The sequence below is a fragment of the Pantherophis guttatus genome, chromosome 6, assembly GCF_059756535.1.
Source record: "Pantherophis guttatus breed Tessera chromosome 6, ASM5975653v1, whole genome shotgun sequence".
In the NCBI taxonomy this organism is placed as follows: Eukaryota; Metazoa; Chordata; class Lepidosauria; order Squamata; family Colubridae; genus Pantherophis; species Pantherophis guttatus.
The window spans coordinates 72,026,968-72,048,045 of NC_142068.1; the positions used below are offsets into that span (position 1 = coordinate 72,026,968).

The 21,078-nt window shown below is 37.9% G+C and overlaps 1 protein-coding gene across 3 annotated transcripts in view; it reads right to left on the bottom strand.

Moving 5' to 3' along the window:
• Window positions 1-464: 464 nt before the first annotated feature.
• PAPSS2 (3'-phosphoadenosine 5'-phosphosulfate synthase 2) overlaps window positions 465-21,078 on the bottom strand; it is a 47,305-nt gene continuing 26,691 nt past the window's right edge. For 2 of the 3 annotated variants that reach the window (XM_034425945.3, XM_034425944.3), the window contains exons 2-13: window positions 18,883-18,997; window positions 17,900-18,135; window positions 16,978-17,116; window positions 16,453-16,571; window positions 16,208-16,321; window positions 14,774-14,885; window positions 13,724-13,753; window positions 9,175-9,380; window positions 6,453-6,588; window positions 6,090-6,358; window positions 5,246-5,475; window positions 465-4,042 (exon numbers count right to left, since the gene is read on the bottom strand). In XM_034425945.3, the coding sequence (XP_034281836.1) occupies window positions 3,901-4,042; window positions 5,246-5,475; window positions 6,090-6,358; window positions 6,453-6,588; window positions 9,175-9,380; window positions 13,724-13,753; window positions 14,774-14,885; window positions 16,208-16,321; window positions 16,453-16,571; window positions 16,978-17,116; window positions 17,900-18,135; window positions 18,883-18,997 (1,848 nt within the window). In that variant the 3' untranslated portion in view covers window positions 465-3,900. The remainder of the gene's footprint in view (window positions 4,043-5,245; window positions 5,476-6,089; window positions 6,359-6,452; window positions 6,589-9,174; window positions 9,381-13,723; window positions 13,754-14,773; window positions 14,886-16,207; window positions 16,322-16,452; window positions 16,572-16,977; window positions 17,117-17,899; window positions 18,136-18,882; window positions 18,998-21,078) is intronic. The other variant, XM_034425946.3, reaches the window with a different exon arrangement.

The following is a 21,078-nucleotide window of genomic DNA, read 5'->3' on the forward strand; positions in this document are numbered from 1 at the left end:
GGGATACTGCAACGGTCATAAATATAAGCCCATTGCCAAGCATCCAAATTTTGATCACATTACCATTGTGGATGCCGCCAACAGTTGTAAGTGTGAAAAATGGTCATAAGTTACTTTTTTCAGAGCTGTTATAACTGAATGGTCACTAAATGAACTGTTGCAAGTCGAGGACTACTTGTACATATGAACTAAATTGTAAAGAATCACTTATTTCCTCCTTTTCCACCAAGAGCATCTGAGTCTTTTGCTCTTTACACAAAGTGACTATTCATTTTCCTGATAGACAATACTGACCTTTTTTTTTTTGATAAAACTGCTAAATGTATGTAGAACTATTGCAGACTTTCTGTAGCATCGTGGCTCTTGAAGCAATTTGAGGACATTAAGATGAATGAGCAGATGCCAGTTTTGGACGTTTTACCACATGCAGACAAGTGAAAGGCAGAAACATTCAAATAGTGAAATATTGTCACCAAAATGAATTTTAATAATAGAAGTCCAGAAGATATTTTTGTCAAGAGATGCAACAGTTAAGGCATACATGTCGGTTTCAGGTCTGTAATAAATATGCTATAAAATATTATAGGATGTGTTTTTGTAGAAAGAGGTAAAGGCACATTACAACATATTTATTTGGACTCTAGTTCTATTAGGTTAAAAACCTGGAAAAATATTGGCACTATAAACATTTAGATTACAATGGCAAGAAGACATTATCTTCAAGCTCCCTTCCAAAGCTCTTGGTTATAAAAGGCCTTATGGCTAATGTAGATTAGCCAGCAATGCTGGGACCTTTTACTAATTATACTGGCTATCTTGTCTTCTGGCCAATGCTATTTGCAAGATAGCTACTGCTTAACTACTGCATTCAACTGACAAAAAAAAAAAAAAAAAAAAGGAAACCCGTTTTATTCTCTTGGTCCCAAAAATTCAAAAAGCATTAAATGCTATAGCAATGTTTTAAAAAGCATTTTCAAATATTTGTATTTAGACTACAAAAATGACTATTGCATAATTGCTACATGAAAATGAGTAAAGCAACTTGCCTATTTTTGGACAAGAATAGTGAAAAATCAAAATCATAAAAGAAAAAAGAAACTTAGCATACCTGTAGCTAATATAAATGCCCAAATTATGACCACAATCCATTTTAGGCTCTATAATCCATGATCTGAATCAGTTTTTCGCCTTGGAGTCACAGTAGGAAGAAATTCTAACAATTATGAATACTTATACCCGATGGATGGATGGACAGGCAGATAAAAGTTTCAGAGTGTTTGTGGATATTTTTAATTCCATCATTTTTATTCTTTCCAGTTCTGCAGTTAATATGTTTGGTCTGATGTACTGATTCCAAATTTTATAGTGCCTTGAATTGCGTTTTCAAATAAAGTTTTACTTTATAAAACTTACAAAAATAAATAATATACTGAAGATATTTAATGCAACAATTCCCCAGTTGTGAAAATACAGGTAGCAGCTGGACTTGCCTGATGTATCATACAGAGCAGAGGGCAGCTGTTTTATTCTAAGTTTTCAATAACCCTGGATTTTGGACGTGGATTTCAGAGCCAAAATTCTGTTTAATCATAGCAGCAGCTGTGTGTCCAGTAGTAGAACAGCACCAAGCGTTATTCTCAAAAGCAGGGCTATCTCAGACTAGGGTGATGGGGAAAATAATTATGTAAAGTTGAGAAAGATCGTACCTTCTCAGTGATTTTCATGATGTGGCTATTCTGATTTGTACAGTGTTTCACTCTCCTTGCCACTGAACAGCACACTAAGTACAACAGCACAATAGAAAAAGGAGCTGATTTTTTTTAAAAAAGCAATAAAATATCAGAAGGGTATAATGTAATGTAATTAAACTATTTAGCATTCATGTCGGAAGTATTAAGATGCAAAAGGAATGTATAAGTTAATTCTGACTGAACCAATTATATACGGAAAAAATTACAACTAAAACATGTTTTCTACCCCTATGAGCAGATTCTGGAACAAAGCCCCATAATTTGGGATTCATCAACCGTGATAATATGTTTGTGCTTATTTACTCCTTACCAAGAAGAAAAGAATTAAAAATACAGGAATTGTCATGATTCAATATATAAAATGCAAAAAGTTTTCCTATGGGAAAAGGAGTTGTGTCCTGCACATGCATTCACCTTTCCCTTAAATATTTACTCCAAATTCAAGTTGCCTTAGGGTGCCCTTGAATTCCCACCCCCCCAGTTTTAAACGCCTCTTTTAGATGATGATAAGACTGGATGTTACAAAAAATACTAAGCTATCGACCATTGTGTACTTGAATCAGTCCTTTAAACCAGTTGTTAACAATTTCTTTTTCTTTAAAACACCTTCATTGGATCTGGTCATCGAAGAGAATTCAGAGTTTATCACTGGATAAATCAAGACAGTAAAAAAAGGGGTAGGACAGCATTCTAGCTGTCATGACTTTTTTGATACCCCTTTCTACTTCAACCTAAAACACGGGTGTCAAACTCGATTGTGTTATGTGACGTTGTGACGTATCATGACTTTTGCCTTTGCGGGAGTGGGCGTAGCCCGCATGTGATGCATCCAGCCCATGGGCTGCCAGTTTGACACCCCTGCCCTAGAAGATGCTTAGGAATGAATCCATGTCTCTCAGAAAAACTTCCCCAGTCAAATCGGCCCTTGCATTGCATAAGCTAAGGCAGGTGTGTCAAACTCACATCGTCACACTGTCGTCACGTGACGTATCACAACTCCCCCCCCTTGCTAAAATGGGGTGGGCGTGGCCATCACGTGACGCATCCAGCCCACAGAGCTGCGAATTTGATACCCCTGAGTTAAGGCGATCATGATGAATGCTGACTTGGGCAACTAGTGGGGAAAGGAAATGGCCCTGGGGGAGAGATGGCAGAGCAACTATCAAGACAATAGTCAAATAAGGGGGCAGAAATGTATCTTGAAAAAAGTTTCAGGCAAGACCCTCTCTAGTTCTCCCAAGGATAGAGAGAGAGAGGGAGGAAACGTATTCAGACTCGTAAGATTCTATTACTATATCTTTACAATAAAAGCAGTATTGGCCTACATGACTTTGGTTTCCTAGTCTGGTCTATACATTGAAGAGGTGAGGGGAGCTGTGAAAGGGCAGTCATATAGACTGTAATGATGTTATTAGCACCCAGTTGAGGGGGAAATGCTTGTGGATGTCCTTCATGAAAGAATTTGGCCAAGGCTATAAAGAAAATGTCAAGGGTGAGAAAGGTGCATTTCTTGGTCCAAGTTGACCAAAACGCTATTTGTAAAGAATTTTTCAGAATAAGCACAGCTTTGTGACTGTTTCCAAGAGAAAACTGCCATAGAATTCTCTTGTTGGGAAATGCTGATTATACCAACTCCATTTCATCTTCATTATCATCATCATCATCTAAAAAAATGACATACTATGAAATCCTCCCTCTTCACCCCAACTACATGAAAGGTTTTGGTGGAGGCCAAAAAAACCCCCCAAAACACCAAATCACAATGGGAAAGTACTAGTTTATCCGCTATTTCTTTCTAGGAGTTCAATTTATAGCATTAATGTAATAATTTGCATAGTTGCATAGTTTCAATAACATTTTTTGGCAAAGGCTGTGAGAGCTGGATCCCTATGGCTTTGAACTCATCATTTTGATCTTATTTTTTTTGATGCGTACAGTAAAACCTTGTTTTATGGCATTCCTTTGAAATTAAGAAGAAATTGCTTATTTAAGGTCTAAAAATGGAAAAGTTGGTCCAGAACCATTGTATGGCCCAGAAAGAAAATGCCCAGCAACCAAAAGATTCCAAACCAGATGAAACATCGTAGCATATTCATCAATCAGCAGAGCTCATATTTAAAATAAAGGCACTTCGATAGAGACAGCATAATTAATTATTTTTTCCCATCGATGTGTAGTATTCTGTCAACACCTTCCATGCTTTTGGCGCCATGAACCCATCAGGGGGATTGTCACCTTCACGAGCCAACTTTCTCATCCGTGTGCCAGAAATGAAATCAAATTCAGTGTGCCTGGTGAAGAACAAACGGGAAACATGAAGAGAGGGCAAGCATATTGCATTAACAAAAACAGTACCCAAAAGGTTGTACTTTCCCAATCTTTGTTCACTTTCTGTACATTCAAACTGATCTGACATGGATGCTATTTTTTTACATATTACTGAAGAGTAATCATTCACACATACAAATAGTAATTCAGGTTGCTATATTGCCTGAACAACTCAATAGTTCATTTCTCTGTGATGATCATCCCAGAATTCAAATTTTTAAAGACTATTCAGAAGCAAATGTCTATGGAGGTTCTCAACCATCCAGGTTATGGCTGTCTAAAATGTGTTTTTCCCCCAAAAAGCAACTAGACTTTCTTGGTGTATTCTTGGGAAATGTTTCACTTCTCATCCAAAAAGTTTCTTTAGTTCTACAGCTTCTTGAAGAAGAAGCGAAATGTTTTCAAAGAAAACACCAAAATAAAGTCTAATTGCTTTTTGGAAAAAGAATACATTTGGGATATTCAGAAGTAAAAAAAAAAAAGAACAACAATCCAAAACCACATCCCAAGTTAGTGTATTGTATTTACCACACTTTTCTCTGTAACAGAAGTGGGATACTTATACTTCACATATTGCAAAAGACAATCTCTGGTTCCTGTGCTTATCTAGTAGCATTTAACACATATCATCACACATCTCTTTCTTTTTTAAAAAACATCTCTTTTTCTATTTTTCCATACTAAATCCTGAACAAAGTGTTGAATATGTATACTGTGAACCATAGTTCAAATTAGGATTAGGTCAAAATAGGGAAGCAATTTTTATCATTTTTGTCATGTGTTAAGATGACAGTCAAAATTCTCAAAATTCCCTTTTTATTTTCTCTCATTTGATCAAAAGAAAAAAAACCTGGAAGCTTTATTTAAACCTGATTTAGTGTGTCATATATTAGGAACACACACCAATTGATGCAAGCTTTGGTCAGTTTTGATGATGTTATCAGTTCAGCCGAGACCGACTCTTGGCGATAAATAAAATAATAACAAAATAAAATAAAATAAATAATAAAATAAATAATAAATAATATAAAATATAAAATGATAAAATAAATGTAATAAAATAAAATAATAAAATAAAGGATGTAATGGCAGCTTGGTTCCAATGAGGACACAGCTAATGTGAGAAAGTGCTAATTATTGAGTTGTAATTGACTGTTATTACTTACCTCTCTGGATCATAGAAAAGCATCGCTTTTTGTACTTTGTTGTATGCAGCTACTCGGAAGGGAATTATTTCCACTGAGGTTAGTCCTGGAGCCATACTAAGCACCTTTCCACCTTGTGTGGGTTCATACAGATCTTTCTTGGTTTCTGGATGAGGCATACCTGCCGGATCTCGACCCACAATGTAGAAATTGGCACCAGCAATCATTCGAGACCTACAATGCCACTGGACCTGCCATAAAAATGTCAGAATGCTATCAAAAGAGTGGGTGGGTGGGTACTTCAAGGTATCTTAGGCTACAATCTTATACCCACTTACTCAGAGGCCTCAACAAGTGGAATGAGATTTACTCTCAAACAGACTCATTCACATTCATACTATTTCATGTATTTAAAACATTTCAATACAGTAATTAGAGAGAGAGAGAGAGAGAGAGAGAGAGAGAGAGAGAGAGAGAGAGAGAGAGAGAGAGAGAGATGATATCAGAAATCCCCCCTTTTTATATCTTTGGAAACTTCATGTCATCAAAACTCAAATATTAGAAAGGAATGTATCAAAATTGGATGCCACAGTCCTGGCTCTCTGTTATTTCCCCGACCATGTCTGTTCTGAAGTTGTCCTAGATTAATTGCTGCTGATGGATAGTCTTAAATTAGAGAAAATTCCTATAAATACATTTGAAAACATTAACTGGGAAAGAGAATAAAATACAGTTATGGTTTCTCCCTTATTTCCTTCCCATTTTGGTGGCTCTTTTCCTTCTTCTCCTACTTCTGAAAAAAAAAAAAAAAAGATCCCAGAACAATATTGAATGAAAATAATGTTCAGGGAGATAAACTTCATACCTCTGTTGGGCCAGCGTACAACATGGGAGAAGGGAAAATTGCAACAACGGTGGATTTGGGATCCAAGACATGTTCTTCTAGCACTGCAGCATGCTGCTTCATACGCCAGTCCAAGGGCACATCATCATCCTTGGTCCATCCACCAAGAGGATGAAGGAGCAAGACTGGATGCTTATAGCCCCTTTCCAGCAGTCGGCGTTTAGTATCCTGCATTAGCAGAGCATGTCCGTTGTGCACCGGATTACGTAGTTGGAAAGCAAAAACTGCATCTGAAATATAAGGAATGTGGCATTGGGATAATCAGGAACACACTAACTGGAAAGGGCCACGTCAAGTCAAACTTGACTTATGCAAAGCAGCTACCTGCGTTCATCTCTCTAAACTTCTCCCTCAGCTCCAATGGAGTCAAGCGGTATTGGTCCAGTCCATCGTTCCATTTTATTCTCTCCAGTACAAGGAGTTCGCCCCCAGCAAGCCACTCTCCACTCTCCATCACCATCTATCAAAAGATATTACCAGGAATTAGAAAGAACTTATATTCAACTATAATAATTCAGCCTCTGTGTAAAATGTATTAATATTCCAGCGACTACAGGAACTTCAATTCTCATCATTATATCTCAGACTATGTTAATTGGAACTAGACGTTAGGATCAAACAATAGCTGGATGCCCTAGGTTCCTCTACCTCAGATGTAAAGTAAGGAGGAGTAACTAATTTGTGGATATTACTATTTAAAGCAGGGATGTCAAACTGAATTGTTTGGAGGGCTGGATAAGCATTGTAGTTGTCCTCTGCAGGCTGATGGGGAAAGCGGGAGGAGGAGGAGACCACCGGCCGACACGTCGGCCGCCTGCAGCACCCTGCCGGCCAAAACAGGGCACTGAGGGGGGGGGGCTGCAGGCAGCTTCCCGCGCCCTGTTCTTGGCCTGGATGGCCTCCTGCAGCACCCACCCTGCCGGTCAAAATGGGGCACAGAGGGCCTGCGCTGTTTTCACTAGCAGAGGCACCGCAGTCCGGTACCTTTGCCGTTTCCAGGCCAGCCCTGCAGGCCAGATCTAAGCACCCTGCAGGTCAGATGCAGCCCACAGGCCTTGAGTTTGACAGCCCTGATTTAAAGTGTCTAAATAAAGAAAAGACATCTTTTCTTTAAAACCAGGATTAAGATTCCACATGCTGCTAATGTAGAGAAAGTATGTGAACTGACAGACTACTTTCATCCATATAGACATAGCTGATTTCATAGACATAGCACACAAAACACACTGTTGTGACTCCGGCTCCCGAGCCTGTCCTCACGGAGGAAGATGACTCTGAAAATGATGGGGAGGAACTGACAAAGTCTCCTTCTCCAGGACCCTCCTTTTTGGCAACGCCTCAGGTTCCAGCTGAAGGCCAGGAGGAAGGCATGTTGGAGCACCCACTAATAGGGAGTGATGAAGATCAATCTTGGATTGATCCCAGGCAACATCGGAGGGAGAAGCGTGCGCAGCAAAGGAAGAGGTGTGGAAGGGCCAGAGATTGCTGAGTCACTGAGCCATGCCCTACAGGGGATAAAAGTGGGTGGGGTTGCTCTGCAGGCTCTGTGACGGACAAAAACTGCATATCATGAGCTTCGGATGGGATATCTTTCGGAATTAAGGCTTGGACTTTGTGAATGACTTCTGACTACTCTTTTATGTCTTGTGAACTCTTGGTTGCCCCAGCAACGGATTAGAGATACGCTGACTCCTGTTTCTAGAGGTGATAAGAAACTTGGCAGGCATTCAGAAAGTAGCTGCCAGAACTTTTATCTGCCAAAGGATTCAGGTCAGCTTGTAAAAATAAATTACTGGTGGACGTCTTTTGCTCGTGTGTCTGCCTATGTGAGGTGGGGGGACAGACACACTCTGCTAGAGAAAAGTTCCCTGAAAGATGGGCTCCAGCGTAACTCTGAAAGCTCAGAAGACTAAACTTGGTGACCGACCCAGATGGATCCTGCAATAGACACATAGCTGATTTCTCAGACCATCAAAAAAGGGTGCTGGTGTGTGTCCCAAACACTGAAGGGTACTATTTTGGGATTGCATACAGTTAGTCCTTTTCCATGGTGGAGTTTATTGGAGAAATGCTCCCCTCCTTAAATTTGTGAGGCGCCTATTATGACAACTTTTAGTATCAGTTGAAAATCCAAGCATTCCTTGTAGAAATACTGAATGAATGGATCTATGGTATTTGCTTTCTCCCACACATCTTTTAAATGAATATCCCTTTATATGGTTGTGATATATTGTTTAAATTATTGCACACTGCTTTTTGTAAATGAATAGATGAAGCTCTGAACAAGCTAGTCAGGTTAGATAGTGACATTTTGTCTAAAAGCAGGAAAAATATATATGAGGGGACAGTACATTCCATGGTTTGGACTGCATTCCTGTAGCCAAGAATTCTTACGATTCCAAACTTTTCCCAGTGAGGACTTAAATCTTCATTCATATTGACTACTATCAGTAACAATGGAACGTAGTGAAAAGTATCACAGTGCACCAAGGGCATCAACAGCCCGAGATATCGTCAAAAAGTTAGGATGGCTGCTGTAACCTGTCAATGAAGAATCCATCATCCAGGCCAAAAGTCAAGATGGCAGCCACAACCACCTGATTAAAGTCCCATCTCTTTTCACATGCAAGGGAAGGCTTTGACTGTGCCATTATAGCAGCCTATCTAAAAGGTTAAATCATGGCAATGGGACCAAAATTGGTTAATCTGAGACGTTTTGTTGCTCATCCAAACAACTTCAGCAGAGAAAATAAAAAATTAGGTAGTCAAGAGAATAGCTGGAATGTACCAACTCTTGCCATGCCAACTTCAGCAGTTTCTCTCTCTTTTTTAAAAAAATTTTGACTAATGAAATTTTGGTCCCGTGGCCATGATTTAACCTTTTAGTTAGGCTGCTATAGTGGCGCAGTCAAAGCCTTCCTTGCATGTGAAGAGACGGGACTTCAATCAAGTGGTTGTGGCTGCCATCTTAATCCAGTCCATCAGATGCCTCTGAATGAGATTATTTATATTTCTGGAGGCAAAAATAGAATTGATTTGTGCTTACTTTTACATGTGGATGCTTTGCGCAGGTGGTTCCCCAAACACGAGCACAACGCTCTTCCTTCCTGTGTTCAAAAAATTCTGGATTTTTAAGGATTGCAACCCTCCGTCCATTGTACTGCAGGGTGAATGCACTGCATCCTTCCAGACGTTTTTTGTCTTCAGTAGAGATGGGAAGTACAATCGGTATGCTCAGGTTAATAACACCATCTGTGCGAAAGAAACATTAAATTCAATCAATTAATTTAAATTTAATTTTAAAAATGGGGGGAACTTGGCTGTGTTTGATTTGAAATCCCTAGAAAAGAAGGAGATTCTCAACAGTAGGCTTTCTGAACAGCTAAACACTTGATTTTTGTGCTTATCTCCTTATTCTCTAACACAACAGTTACAAGCTGCCCATAATATTCTTACAGTTTAGTAGCATAGTTCAGCATTCAGACTGAAGAGCAATCACATCATTTAGATTTGGTTTTAATAGTTGGCCTCTCGCATTTAATTTTATATGTTATATTTGTGTTCTTTCTGACCTGCTTTAATACTGACTCTGTTTTTAATACTAGGAATTGCTCTTTCTTCTCCTTTTTGAACAGACTTCTGTTGAATCATTTCCCCAATTTTAGTTGGCTGTAAAGGTCAATTCTCAATATAGTATTTTTTCCCCCTAAATCATTGTCTGAATCAAACAATTAACGTCCTACAGTCCAATTCATGAACTACCCGAGGGTAGCCTACAATATAAAATCTAACAAAATGGACAAAACCAAAAATGTACAGGAATGCTCACTCGGTTCTAAAGAGAAGGCAAAAAGCATTTCCACAGTTCCTACTTAGAGCTCTAAGATGACACTCATTTTGATATCAGAGTCCTAGTGTTCATTGCTACTTTCTCCACCGTTTCCATGCTTCTCATTTAATACTATATGGCACAAAACCTCTTTAGGCTTAGGGTTTCCCAAGCCCATTTCTTCCAGAACACAACAGATTACTCCTCATCAGACATAAATTACTAACACAACTGTGCAATAATAGCTGTGCAATAGTGTCTTGACATCACTTCTTGTCCTTTGTGGCTTGTCCTGTCTTTTTGTTTGCATCAGAACCTCAGCAATGGCTTTCCCCCCTTTTTGTTTGGTTCTTCAAATGTTCTTCTTTATTTTAAGTCATTCACTTCAGCTCCTTGCTTGGTGTAGGAATCCAGATAAAAGCATCCCAGCCAGAGACTTATCTAGCCTTTGCCTGGATGCATGCAATGAAGGGAATCTCGCTATTTCATTGAGTAACTGATTCTACCATCAAATGCTCTTAACAATTAGAATCTTCCCAACATTTAGTTAGAGACTGCTTCCCCATAACATAAATCCCATTTTTGACTCCCGAGCTCCAGAAGAACAGAGAATGGTGCTGACCTTTTTCTTTCGTAAATATTTATAGGGAGCACTTACTTCTTAAGGTAAAACTTTCTCATGTGCTTCAATCTATCTTTACCGAATTTGCTTTCCAGTTCCCAGATTAACAGAATAACGGAGATGGAAGGGACCTTGGAGGTCTTCTAGTCTAACCCCCTGCTCAAACAGGAAACCCTATAACATTTCGTACAAATGGTCTGTCCAACCTATTTTTAAAAACCTCCCATTGGATCACCCGCAACGTCTTTGTTGCCCTTCTTTGAACTTTTACAATTTGTATGAATCCTTTTAAAACCGTCCAGAGGAAAAGAAAGAATTACTGCCATTGCAATATTGCTGTTTTTCATTTATTTTTTTTAATCTTAATAACAATTAATATTATTAATAATATATTTATTAATGATAAATGGAAATTTTTGTAAGCTGCTCAGAGTCTATAAGTAAGAGCAGCAAAAGAGGCTGAGAAAAAATAAAATAAAATAATCTTACTAGACACATTACTCAATGGCCAATAAATAATAAATGAACTCGCACCTATGCTGTAAATTGCCCAGGGTTGCTGGATGAGCAGCAAATGAATTTCATAAATAAATAAATAAATAAAATAAACTGCAGCTTAAAACCACATATACCTTTTTTGCAGCCTCAATACACTATTGACTAATCATCATCTTCTGTTTAACAAAGAGTCATCGATGAGGGCTTTTGAATCCATTTAATTGTTATGTCAACCAGCCCGTGCTTAAGTAACTGGCTAATTATACACTTTTCAAATGCTTTGTTGAAATTATATATAGGGCATCCCCACATCTGGGTCTGTTGAAATACCCTTTTTTGAAGTCCAAATAACATGTTCAGCTTCAGTTTTGCTTATAATCAAGAACTTTGCCATTACATGAATGCTATTTAAAGGAGGTAGGGGTAGGGGGAAAGGCCCTCTGAATTACAAATATAATACATTGCATTTCAAGTTCTCAGTTCATGAAATAGAATCACTTAACAAATTAGAAATGAAGTTTGTTTAGCCATTGAGTTTGATTTCAAAGTTATTGGATGCTGTAACCATTCTCACTATTCTAACTTTCTGTGAAATAATTCTGATTATCCTGAGCATGGGTTGGATCCAAAGATATGCACGTGAATTCCTTTTACCTCGTCATGTTGTCCTCCCAAGCTTAGGGTTACATGTTACATGTGACAAAGCAAGCATTGAAGATTAAAGCTGCATCGTTGTGGGCAAAATAATTTTTCATTTATGTCATGCCCGTGGGGGGCATATACATTTCCATATGGAAAAAAACATGCTCCAAAATAACTGGAATGGAAAAAAAATACAGGTAGTCCCTGACTCCCTGTATTCACTTAGTGACTGTTCAAAGTTACAACACTGAAAAAAGTGACGTGACTGTTTTTCACCCTTATGATTGCTGTTATCTTGGTTCATGTGATCAAAATTCAGATGTTTTGACAACTGACTCATCTTTAGGACGGTTGCAGTGTCCCGGAGTCACGTGATCTCATTTTGCGACCTTCTGACAAGCAAAGTCAAGCCAGATTCATTTAACAACCGTGTTACTAATTTAACGACTGCAGTGATTCATGTAACAACTGTGGCAAGAAAGGTCATAAAATGGGGCAAAATTCACTTAAGAAATGTCTCGCTTAGTAAGACATTTGGGCTCCATTGTTGAGGACATTCAAACCTTCCTTGCAGCTTTTCAATCTCAGCTTCAGACAGGAGCTGGCAATGTGAAACCAGAGCTCTCTGATGCCACTAGATGGCATCCATAGAGCACTATCCACCAATTCAATTTTTTAAAAAGACCACTTCCGTAGGATCATGTGAGACAGGTCTTCTCTCATGATGTCTTGAAGTATCATGATCTTTCTACATGTGGGATGTTTTTTTAAAATAGGGAAGACCTCCACACTATTACAATGGGTCATTCAAATGTGCATAGTGACTGAAAATATTGCTCTATACAGTGCAAAAGAAAAAAAAATATTGTTGTGAGCTTTGAAATGTAAATTGGGGCTTCTGAAAGTAGTTAGCTGCAAGCATTTGCTGCCAGGAACCTTTACATTCTAATAGAATGCAAATGTTAATTTAGATACAGCTTGAATCTTTTGTAAAATGGGCTTGCTCTGCACATGTGCAAGGGATATTAAAATAATTTCACCCAGAACAAAGAACCATAAATGGAAAAAAATGTCCCTGGATGATGGTTTACTTTTTGTTTGTTTGTTTCTAAAGTCTAATGGAAAAATTCCATGAAGAGAAGCGACTTTCTGGCTTCATGATGGACACCTTTGAATCCAAGCCACAACAGAGGCTCTGTGATCCTTGGGTTAAATTTCATATCTACCCAATCTACAGATCATACTGTATCCATGCACAATTAGAAACTTCTCAGAAGTGGTTATATTTATACTATGATTCAACCAGATGTACTTTTCTTTGTTTAACTCTTCCAACGGCATACTCTTATAAATGTTTTTTTTTTACAAACAAATTTTGGAGAGAAATTCACAAAGACTGTGTTGTCGTGTATTCATTTCCATAAAATCGGGTTTGAAAAGATGATTAATATATTTGTAATTGCTAATTTACTAAGTCATCTTACTAATGTCAGATGTGACATACAGAAAGTCTTCCAAATGTGTAACCCTCAAGCCTATTACATCCTTCCGAGTCAGCTATGGAAACTTTTTGAGACTTCCCATTTTTGCAATCTCTCTATAAACCCTCTCCTAACAACTAAATTTCTGCTCCCCTAGAATATCACAATGGGGAACAGTGTGTTAGGATGTAAAATTCTAGAAAGAAAATGGTGATGATTACAAGATAATAGACTTCAGGCTATGACTGGTAAACTGCCTTGGGTCAGTGGTTGGTAAGTTGTGTGTAACCTAACTATCGAAGAAGAAGGCAAGAAGCAGGAGAAGAAAGAGAAAGAGAATGCAAATTAAGAGTTACCCTTTCCAAGTCAATTAAAATGTTGGAAAAGCACAATGTAACTGGTTGGATCATGAATATACTTATTATGATTCTGGACTTCTATTTCAAAATTTCATTCCAACAAATCTGTCAATTAACTTTTTCGAATTATTTTCATAACATAGCAAAAACAACTGAATACATACCAAGCTTGAATATATCAATTTTACCCATTCCTGGCAAAATATAAAGATAATTAACAACCATATTTTAATTGCTTTCCTTCTCAATTGGTATCCAAAATACCAAGATGACACTTAAACTCTAAACATGGTTTTCATGATTGTATGATGAGGACCAGTCTACAAATATGGATCCACGGGTAGATGGGTCCATGTGTAGATGCAAGTAGCCAACATATCAATGTGGTATCATGCATGTGACCAATTGAAGCAGTCCTTTGATGAAGATGAGAATATGGACTGCAAGGAGCTACATTTGAGTGAAGACTCTGGGATTTTCCATTTGATTTCCATAAAGACCATTGTAAAAAGTAAAGTTGAAACAGTGTGCATCTTCCCAGCTTAGTAAAACTGGATCTTACCTACATCCTAGCAAACTAGAATGTAGTCAAGAACTTTAAGATCTTACTTAAAGTAGATGCCAATACCACCAGAATTAAAGGTGGTATAAATAAGAAGTGTCTGGTCCTTATACGGTATTTGCATATCATTCCATTTTCACTTATGGTAGACAGGAGAAACATGATACTGGGAAACAAAGCTCCAGCAATGTGCTTGTTCAGTGAAATATTTCACATATCTATTAAACTGTTTTCAGTGCTGTCTTTAAAACTATTTTTATTGCTTTATTAGTTTCTGACAGCTGTTGATTATACACACTAAACCGTCCAAGATAATTCAAGGGGATTCACGAAAAAGGAGCAATTTGAATCTAGAAAGCCCTGAAGCCAATAAAATTACTCTGTGGCCTTTAGGACCAGAGTGAATCCAAGATTTATTGACTTGGGCGTGCACACGATCTAGGATTTGACTTGATCTGATCTGGCAATTTACCTGTCTATGATCAGCATATTTTTCTAGTTTATTATAATTACTGGCCTCAAAAGGAAAAAAAAAGGTATTAATTTCATTACACACTAATCAAAGAATATTCTTAATGAGAATTTGGTTCTTTCAAATAATTTTTCCAAAAAGAATGCCTAAGGATAATGCATACGAATTAGGATATCATACCATCAAGCAAAGTGCCAAAATGGATAACTTGCAAATATTCTTTCTCCCGCATAAACCCTTTGAGTGGTGTGGCCCAACCTTCACTTAGGACTTGAACCCACTGTAGATCCAACTGGAAAATAAAGACAGTAGAGCATATGACGTATGCACATGAAAATAAGGAGTTAACAGAATAACAGAGTTGGAAGGGGCCTTGGAGGTCCTCTAGTCCAACCCCCTGCTCAGGCAGGGAACTCTATCCCATTCTGGACAAATGGCTGTCCAATCTCTTCTTGAAACTCCCCAGTGATGGAGCATCCACAACGGCTTGTGATGGACAAGCTGTTCCACTAGTTTATTGTTCTTACTTGTCAGGAGTGCCGTTTTCAACATTTCAATACCACACTTTGAAAATAATTTTCTCATTAGCTATCAGAATGATCCCAATTAGGATCACTTAGATAAAATAAAAACATATTTTTTTCCAATGGATATAATATACCTACCACTTCTGAAAATTATTCCTTATTTATAAGAAAATATTTGAAGACTCAGTCCTAATGTTTCGGGGCACTATTAGTTCAGTTGCTGAAATCCTTATTAGGGGCTGATCTAAAAACTAGGAAACTGTGAGTTCTATTCCTGTCTTAGTCATGAAAGCTACCTGAGTAACCTCGGATCATTCTCTCTCTCCCTCAGCCCAATCCACCTCACAGCGTTGCTGTTGTGAGGAAAAGAGGCGGAAGAAGCCTTATATATGTTTGCCACCTCCAGTAATTTATAAACATAATAAAGACGGGATATAAATAAATAAATATTATTCTCCTTTTTATCTCACTGAACACAGTGAGCATCTTGTTTAGGAGGTTTCATTCTTTTTGTTTGAGGCAGCTTTCAAGAGCCTGACAAAGAATATAACAGAATTCTCCAAAACCTTGGCATTTTATTTCCAGGAGATCCATAGTGACTTGAAGGCCAGCAGGACCAAAGAATAGCATTCTCTTAAATATACTGAATATGTGTATATGTATTTTTCTCTTAAAACACACACACACATTTTTCACTCTTAAGATGTGCAAAGGGAAAGAAACCTTGTATGTTCTTCTTCTTCTAAGAATGCCTGGTACGCTCATATTACATTGCTTTGACACCAAAAAAACCAGCCCTTAGCTCTTCCTTCCATCATTCACCCCTTTTTAACTGGATTTTTTAAATGAAAAAAGGTTTTTAAAAAATTGAAATTTGAAGCAGAAATCTGCTTCCCACTAGAAAAGGCCAATAAGAAATTATATTTCCCTTACTCTGCTCATCCTTAGTACTTTGAAGATGGCAAATATGGGAAATTAGTTTGCTTAAATCTAAGAACACACAGGACAAGGGTTTTTTTTATTGCTGTTCAGATAGTTAAGCGGAGGGTTTTCCTATATCAGAATCGCAGTGTTCCTTATTTCTTACCTTAGTAATGTTTATAGATGGCAGAGTACCAGCTTTAGCCCAAGTTTGTTCCACTTTATTTTCAGGCACAAACAGCTCAAGCACATCTTTAATTGCAGTGGAAGGAACGAGGTTCTAGTAGAGGAAGAAACAGGTAAGCGATAAAGTCCCCTTGTGAAACATGGATTGGTTAAGCACAGACCTGGAAAAATGCTTTTTTTTTTTTTGTAGATTAGGGTTTGCTATTGCAAACCAGCACATGATACCTGCTCTTGCAGGAGCTCCACAATAGTCTGGATGCATTCAGTCACTGAAAAAATGTTGGTTTTCAGCACAAGTTCGGGTATTTCTGGTTTCTCATACTCCGAATCGATTCCAGTGAATCCTAGAAAAGAGTTGGATATTCACTGGTGTAAGACAATAAGGTTATGTTCGAACCTCAAATCAAAGATCAAACATGACACCCATAAGAACAATGGCTTTTCTGTCTTCTGCATCAACAGCTTTCAAAATCTCATCAGGTACTTCCTAATAACATTTTTTCTCTAGCTAATATGGATTTACAGCTACCTGTTGGAGCCTCTCTTCTCACCTGAACCACCAACTTGTTCAGTTACGCAGCCATTACCCAATCCTGCCCTTCAAGTCAAATGACATGACCAATACAAGAGTTCACAGAGTTTTGATGCACTAGAACATTTGCAGATAAAGCTTGTATTTAGGAGCAGGGGTGTAAAAGAAGGGTGATTACATAGATAGTACATATTGCAGCCGGGATGAGATGATCAAACCTTTGATTTCTCCAGCTCTTGCTTTTTTGTATAGGCCTTTCACGTCCCTACTTTCACAGATATTGAGAGGTGCATCCACAAAAACTTCGAAGAAAGGCAGCCCAGCTGTCTCATGAATCTTCCGTGCGTTCTCACGGTCCTGTAAAAGGAACAAAGTAACAATCAGTAATGTAGGTATCTTACTATTCTTCATCATCATCTTTTAACAAATCCCTTGCAGGGTGGAGTCTGGGTAACTGAATAGAGCTAGCAGAGTGTTTAATGGCCAGATGCCCTTCCAGTCGCCAATGCAGAGTTTTGTTCAGCAGGTATGTTCTCAATGTGCCCAGAGAGAGAAATATCTGCCTCTACCTAGGATCGAACTCACAGCCTCTTGAGGCTACCACATCACTCAGGCATCTTACTATTCTTCTTCTTCTTAAATCTATTGTGTAAATATGAAAATATCTACACAAATACAGAAGTATGTAACAGGATGATCAAAGTGTTCTGTTTTTTCTGTTTCTGTCTTTGTCTCTCAAACATATACCGAGTTTTACCCATATCTATTGGCCAAATATATAAAGGGTTGGGTTACAAGGCCTAGAGTCTTCTTTTCACACACACATTCCAATTCTACTGATGCTTTTTAAAAATGAGCCAGGGAGAAAGAAAGACTGAAATGGCATCAAATTCCCACAAGCAAAATTTTGATTGATTGACTAATGTCAAGCTAAATGAAACAGATGAAGTCCAGGGTTTCGGGAGAGTTTCCTACTGGTGAAAGGTTGATTTGACGATAAATAGAAAGAAGCACACATAAGGATGTTACATTCCCAAAGAAAAGTTTTACAAGAAGATGGTTCTCTTAAATGTGCGTCCCATAACAAATGGAAAAAGTTTTTTTTTTTAAAGGACAGAATAATTCTCCAGACAGATTTACCTTTGCAAAAGGAGAAATGAAACTAGTAATGCAAACTAAGCCAGCATCTGCAAATAGTTTGGCAACTTCAGCAACACGGCGGATATTTTCTTCTCGGTCATCAGCAGAGAAACCTAGATTCTTGTTGAGACCATGACGAATGTTGTCCCCGTCAAGAGAGTAACAAGGGATGCCATGAGACATGAGGTATTCCTCAAGGGCAAACCCAATGGTTGTCTTACCAGCACCAGAAAGACCTGTTAATCATAGGTAAAAATTAAAAAAAAAAAACTGTGATGGTTCACCCCTGCTTTTCCTAAATTCACAAGTAAATAAAATAAAATAAAATAAAATTTCAAAATACGAAGAATTTATTAATCTTTTTTTTATACTTTGCAGCCAGGTTATCTAACTAATAAAAAACAAAGGAGCATACACATGCTTTTGGTCTTTCAGTTTTATTAAACACTTTTCTAAGATCTCTTTATAGCTTTACATTTTGGTAAAATAAATAAATGACACATACACTAGACTTATTAAAGCTTTCAAAATATTTATACCTCCTGGAAGGACAAATGCAAATCATAGCATTTCATATTTTAAAAGATGTTAAGCATGTCCTTTGCAGAACTGAACAATTAATAAATTTATTAATTTTATTAATAAATAAATTTTATTAATTTATTACATAAATTAATCCACTTTACGTTAATACGGCACATAATCCACCTTATGTTAATTTGTCAATATATTCCACAGAGTTACCAGGTTATGCATTTATGAACTCTGTATCTTATTATAACTTCTACATCTGGGCAGCCAAAAATTAGACAAAACCATTAGGTGGCAGCCAACAGGTCCAGAAAATTATTTCACTACCCTCTAGCAGTAATCTGGATTTCTGCAAGTCTATTTGGCAGCCTTATTTTTTTTTCCTACTGCAATAGAAACAATAAGAGCCTTCCCCAGATATTAATTTCCTGGGTTAAGAGAGAACACAATACCTGTTAGCCATACTGTGCAGCCACGAAATCCACCTTTTGTGCCCAAAACTTGTCCTCTCTTGTTTCTGCTAACATGATGGGCTTGGTACACTACATTGGTAGACCTTTGGAGGATCTGAGTATATAAATAACATAAAAAAACATTTGTTGGTTTAGTAGCAAAATAAAAGAGCAAGCTCCAGTATGAACGTGATACAAAGCAGCACCCCAGGCAAAATACATTATTCAAACCTCACAGAAACATATGCCTTTATGCTAATATGTATATATGCACCTGCGTGTTCCTCATGTCTTGGTCTTCAGAAGTGTTTGACTAAGGAAACTTTTCTTTAGGGTAAGAATTTCACTTGCCCTGAGTTAGTAATAAAGGATCAGAGGATGCCTTGGAGGAACAAATCATTACACAGAACACTCAGAAGTTCCTATCACAACTTGGCCCATTAGCTTAACGTAGTTTACAGTTCCCCCCATGCCTGCAATGTCAACAATCAGGGGGAGCATTTTAGGTAGAAATAAGAACATTGAACAGGTTGCAGGAATCGGATGAATTTTCAACATTCTGGGAAAAAAGGGAATGGAGAAGGTGGGATGGAAAGGGTACAAAAAGTTATGGAACCAAAGTCAGTCCTGGCCATCGCCATCAGGCTTCTCCTATCGGAGAAATTGGTCAAAATATGTAGTGATGGAAGGAAATATCTTTTTTTTAAAAAAAAGCCAAAAGTAGCTGGTAGAGACAGGAAAGTTTCTCATCCTTATTGCAGTGGTCCCCAACCTATCTGGCTCCATGGACCGATGGCAGCAGTGGCAATGTGGGGGGTAGCGATCTAGATACGCAGTCTAGATCCTATGCATGCGCAAATGAAGCTTTGCACACTTGCCCGCCACTTGTGTGGCCTAGTTCCAAGCCATGGACTGGTACCATTCCGCAGATCAAGAATTAGGGACTCCTGTCCTTATTGTATTTTCACTTTGACTTCAAGCTTTTAAAACACTTGGATAGAACATTTAGATTGTTGTTTTTCTTATAGGATAGTAAACCACACTGGATATAGTTGAACTGATATCGATATAATTTTGCACAGGATTATACTGTCAAAAGCCTTACTAAATAATAACATCCAAGACTTAACAACTCTCGATAACAAAGACAAAAAAGTCTGGATAGAGGATGTTGCAGAACATGGAGACATCAGCATAGAACAGGAGGAAAAAAAACCTGGATAAAATCACAAAATACAAAGAGCTGCAAATAGAAATAGAATGACTGTGGCAAAAGAAAGCAAAGGTGGTAGCAATAATAATATGCACTTTGCGTGCCATCCCAAAACATCTGGAGCACCACTTGAACACCATCGGCATTGACAAAATCTCCATCAGTCAACTGCACAAGGCAGCTTTACTTGGAACAGCTAAAATCTTGCAAACCATCAAATAACATCTGCCTATCCCAGTCCTTGAGAAGGACCCAACAGTGGGTAAAAATGTCAAATCCAGTCTAAACATCTCCCCGACGGTGCAACAAACCTAAATAAATATTACTATAAGTACAGTCCTCATTAACTTTTACAGCTATGCTGGATGATAGGCCAATATTTTTAGGCCCATGTTGAAGGATGCAAAGAGAAAATATGGCTCTTCTAGATAACCTAAGAAGCTTTATTAATGAAGACAAAACTGAACAGAGGTTTTCCAACTCTCATGTTCTGCTCCTCCAGCACCCCAAATCTTGTTGGTTTGGAACCCAAATCCAGTTCTTATCCTCTGCCAATTGCTCAAACGGTCTGCCTGGGGAGATTGTAGTATTGCTCAAGATAGGAGTGGACTCTGTATGTTTTTAGAACCCCTTGGCTTGCAGAAATTCCATCTGAGTCCAGAATCCCTTTCTGAGCTGTTCTTTTTCTTTCCCGTTTAGCTGAATCATTCTTAAAGAGACAGAACTCCTTAATGATTGTATTTTAAGCACTGTAACTCCATATCCCTAATTTATTCCTCTGCCCCACCCCAATGTCTTGGAATCAATTAGCATCAATAATGCCAAAAATCACAACATCTATTTAGGTTTTTTTGTCTTTACTTTTGTTTTTCATGGATAGGTTAACATTTTTATGTGACTTTAGTTTTACTATCGTAAATATGCCTGGGAAGTCAGTTTGAAACAACATCTAGAGTCCAGGCAACTTTATTTCTGAGTAAGAA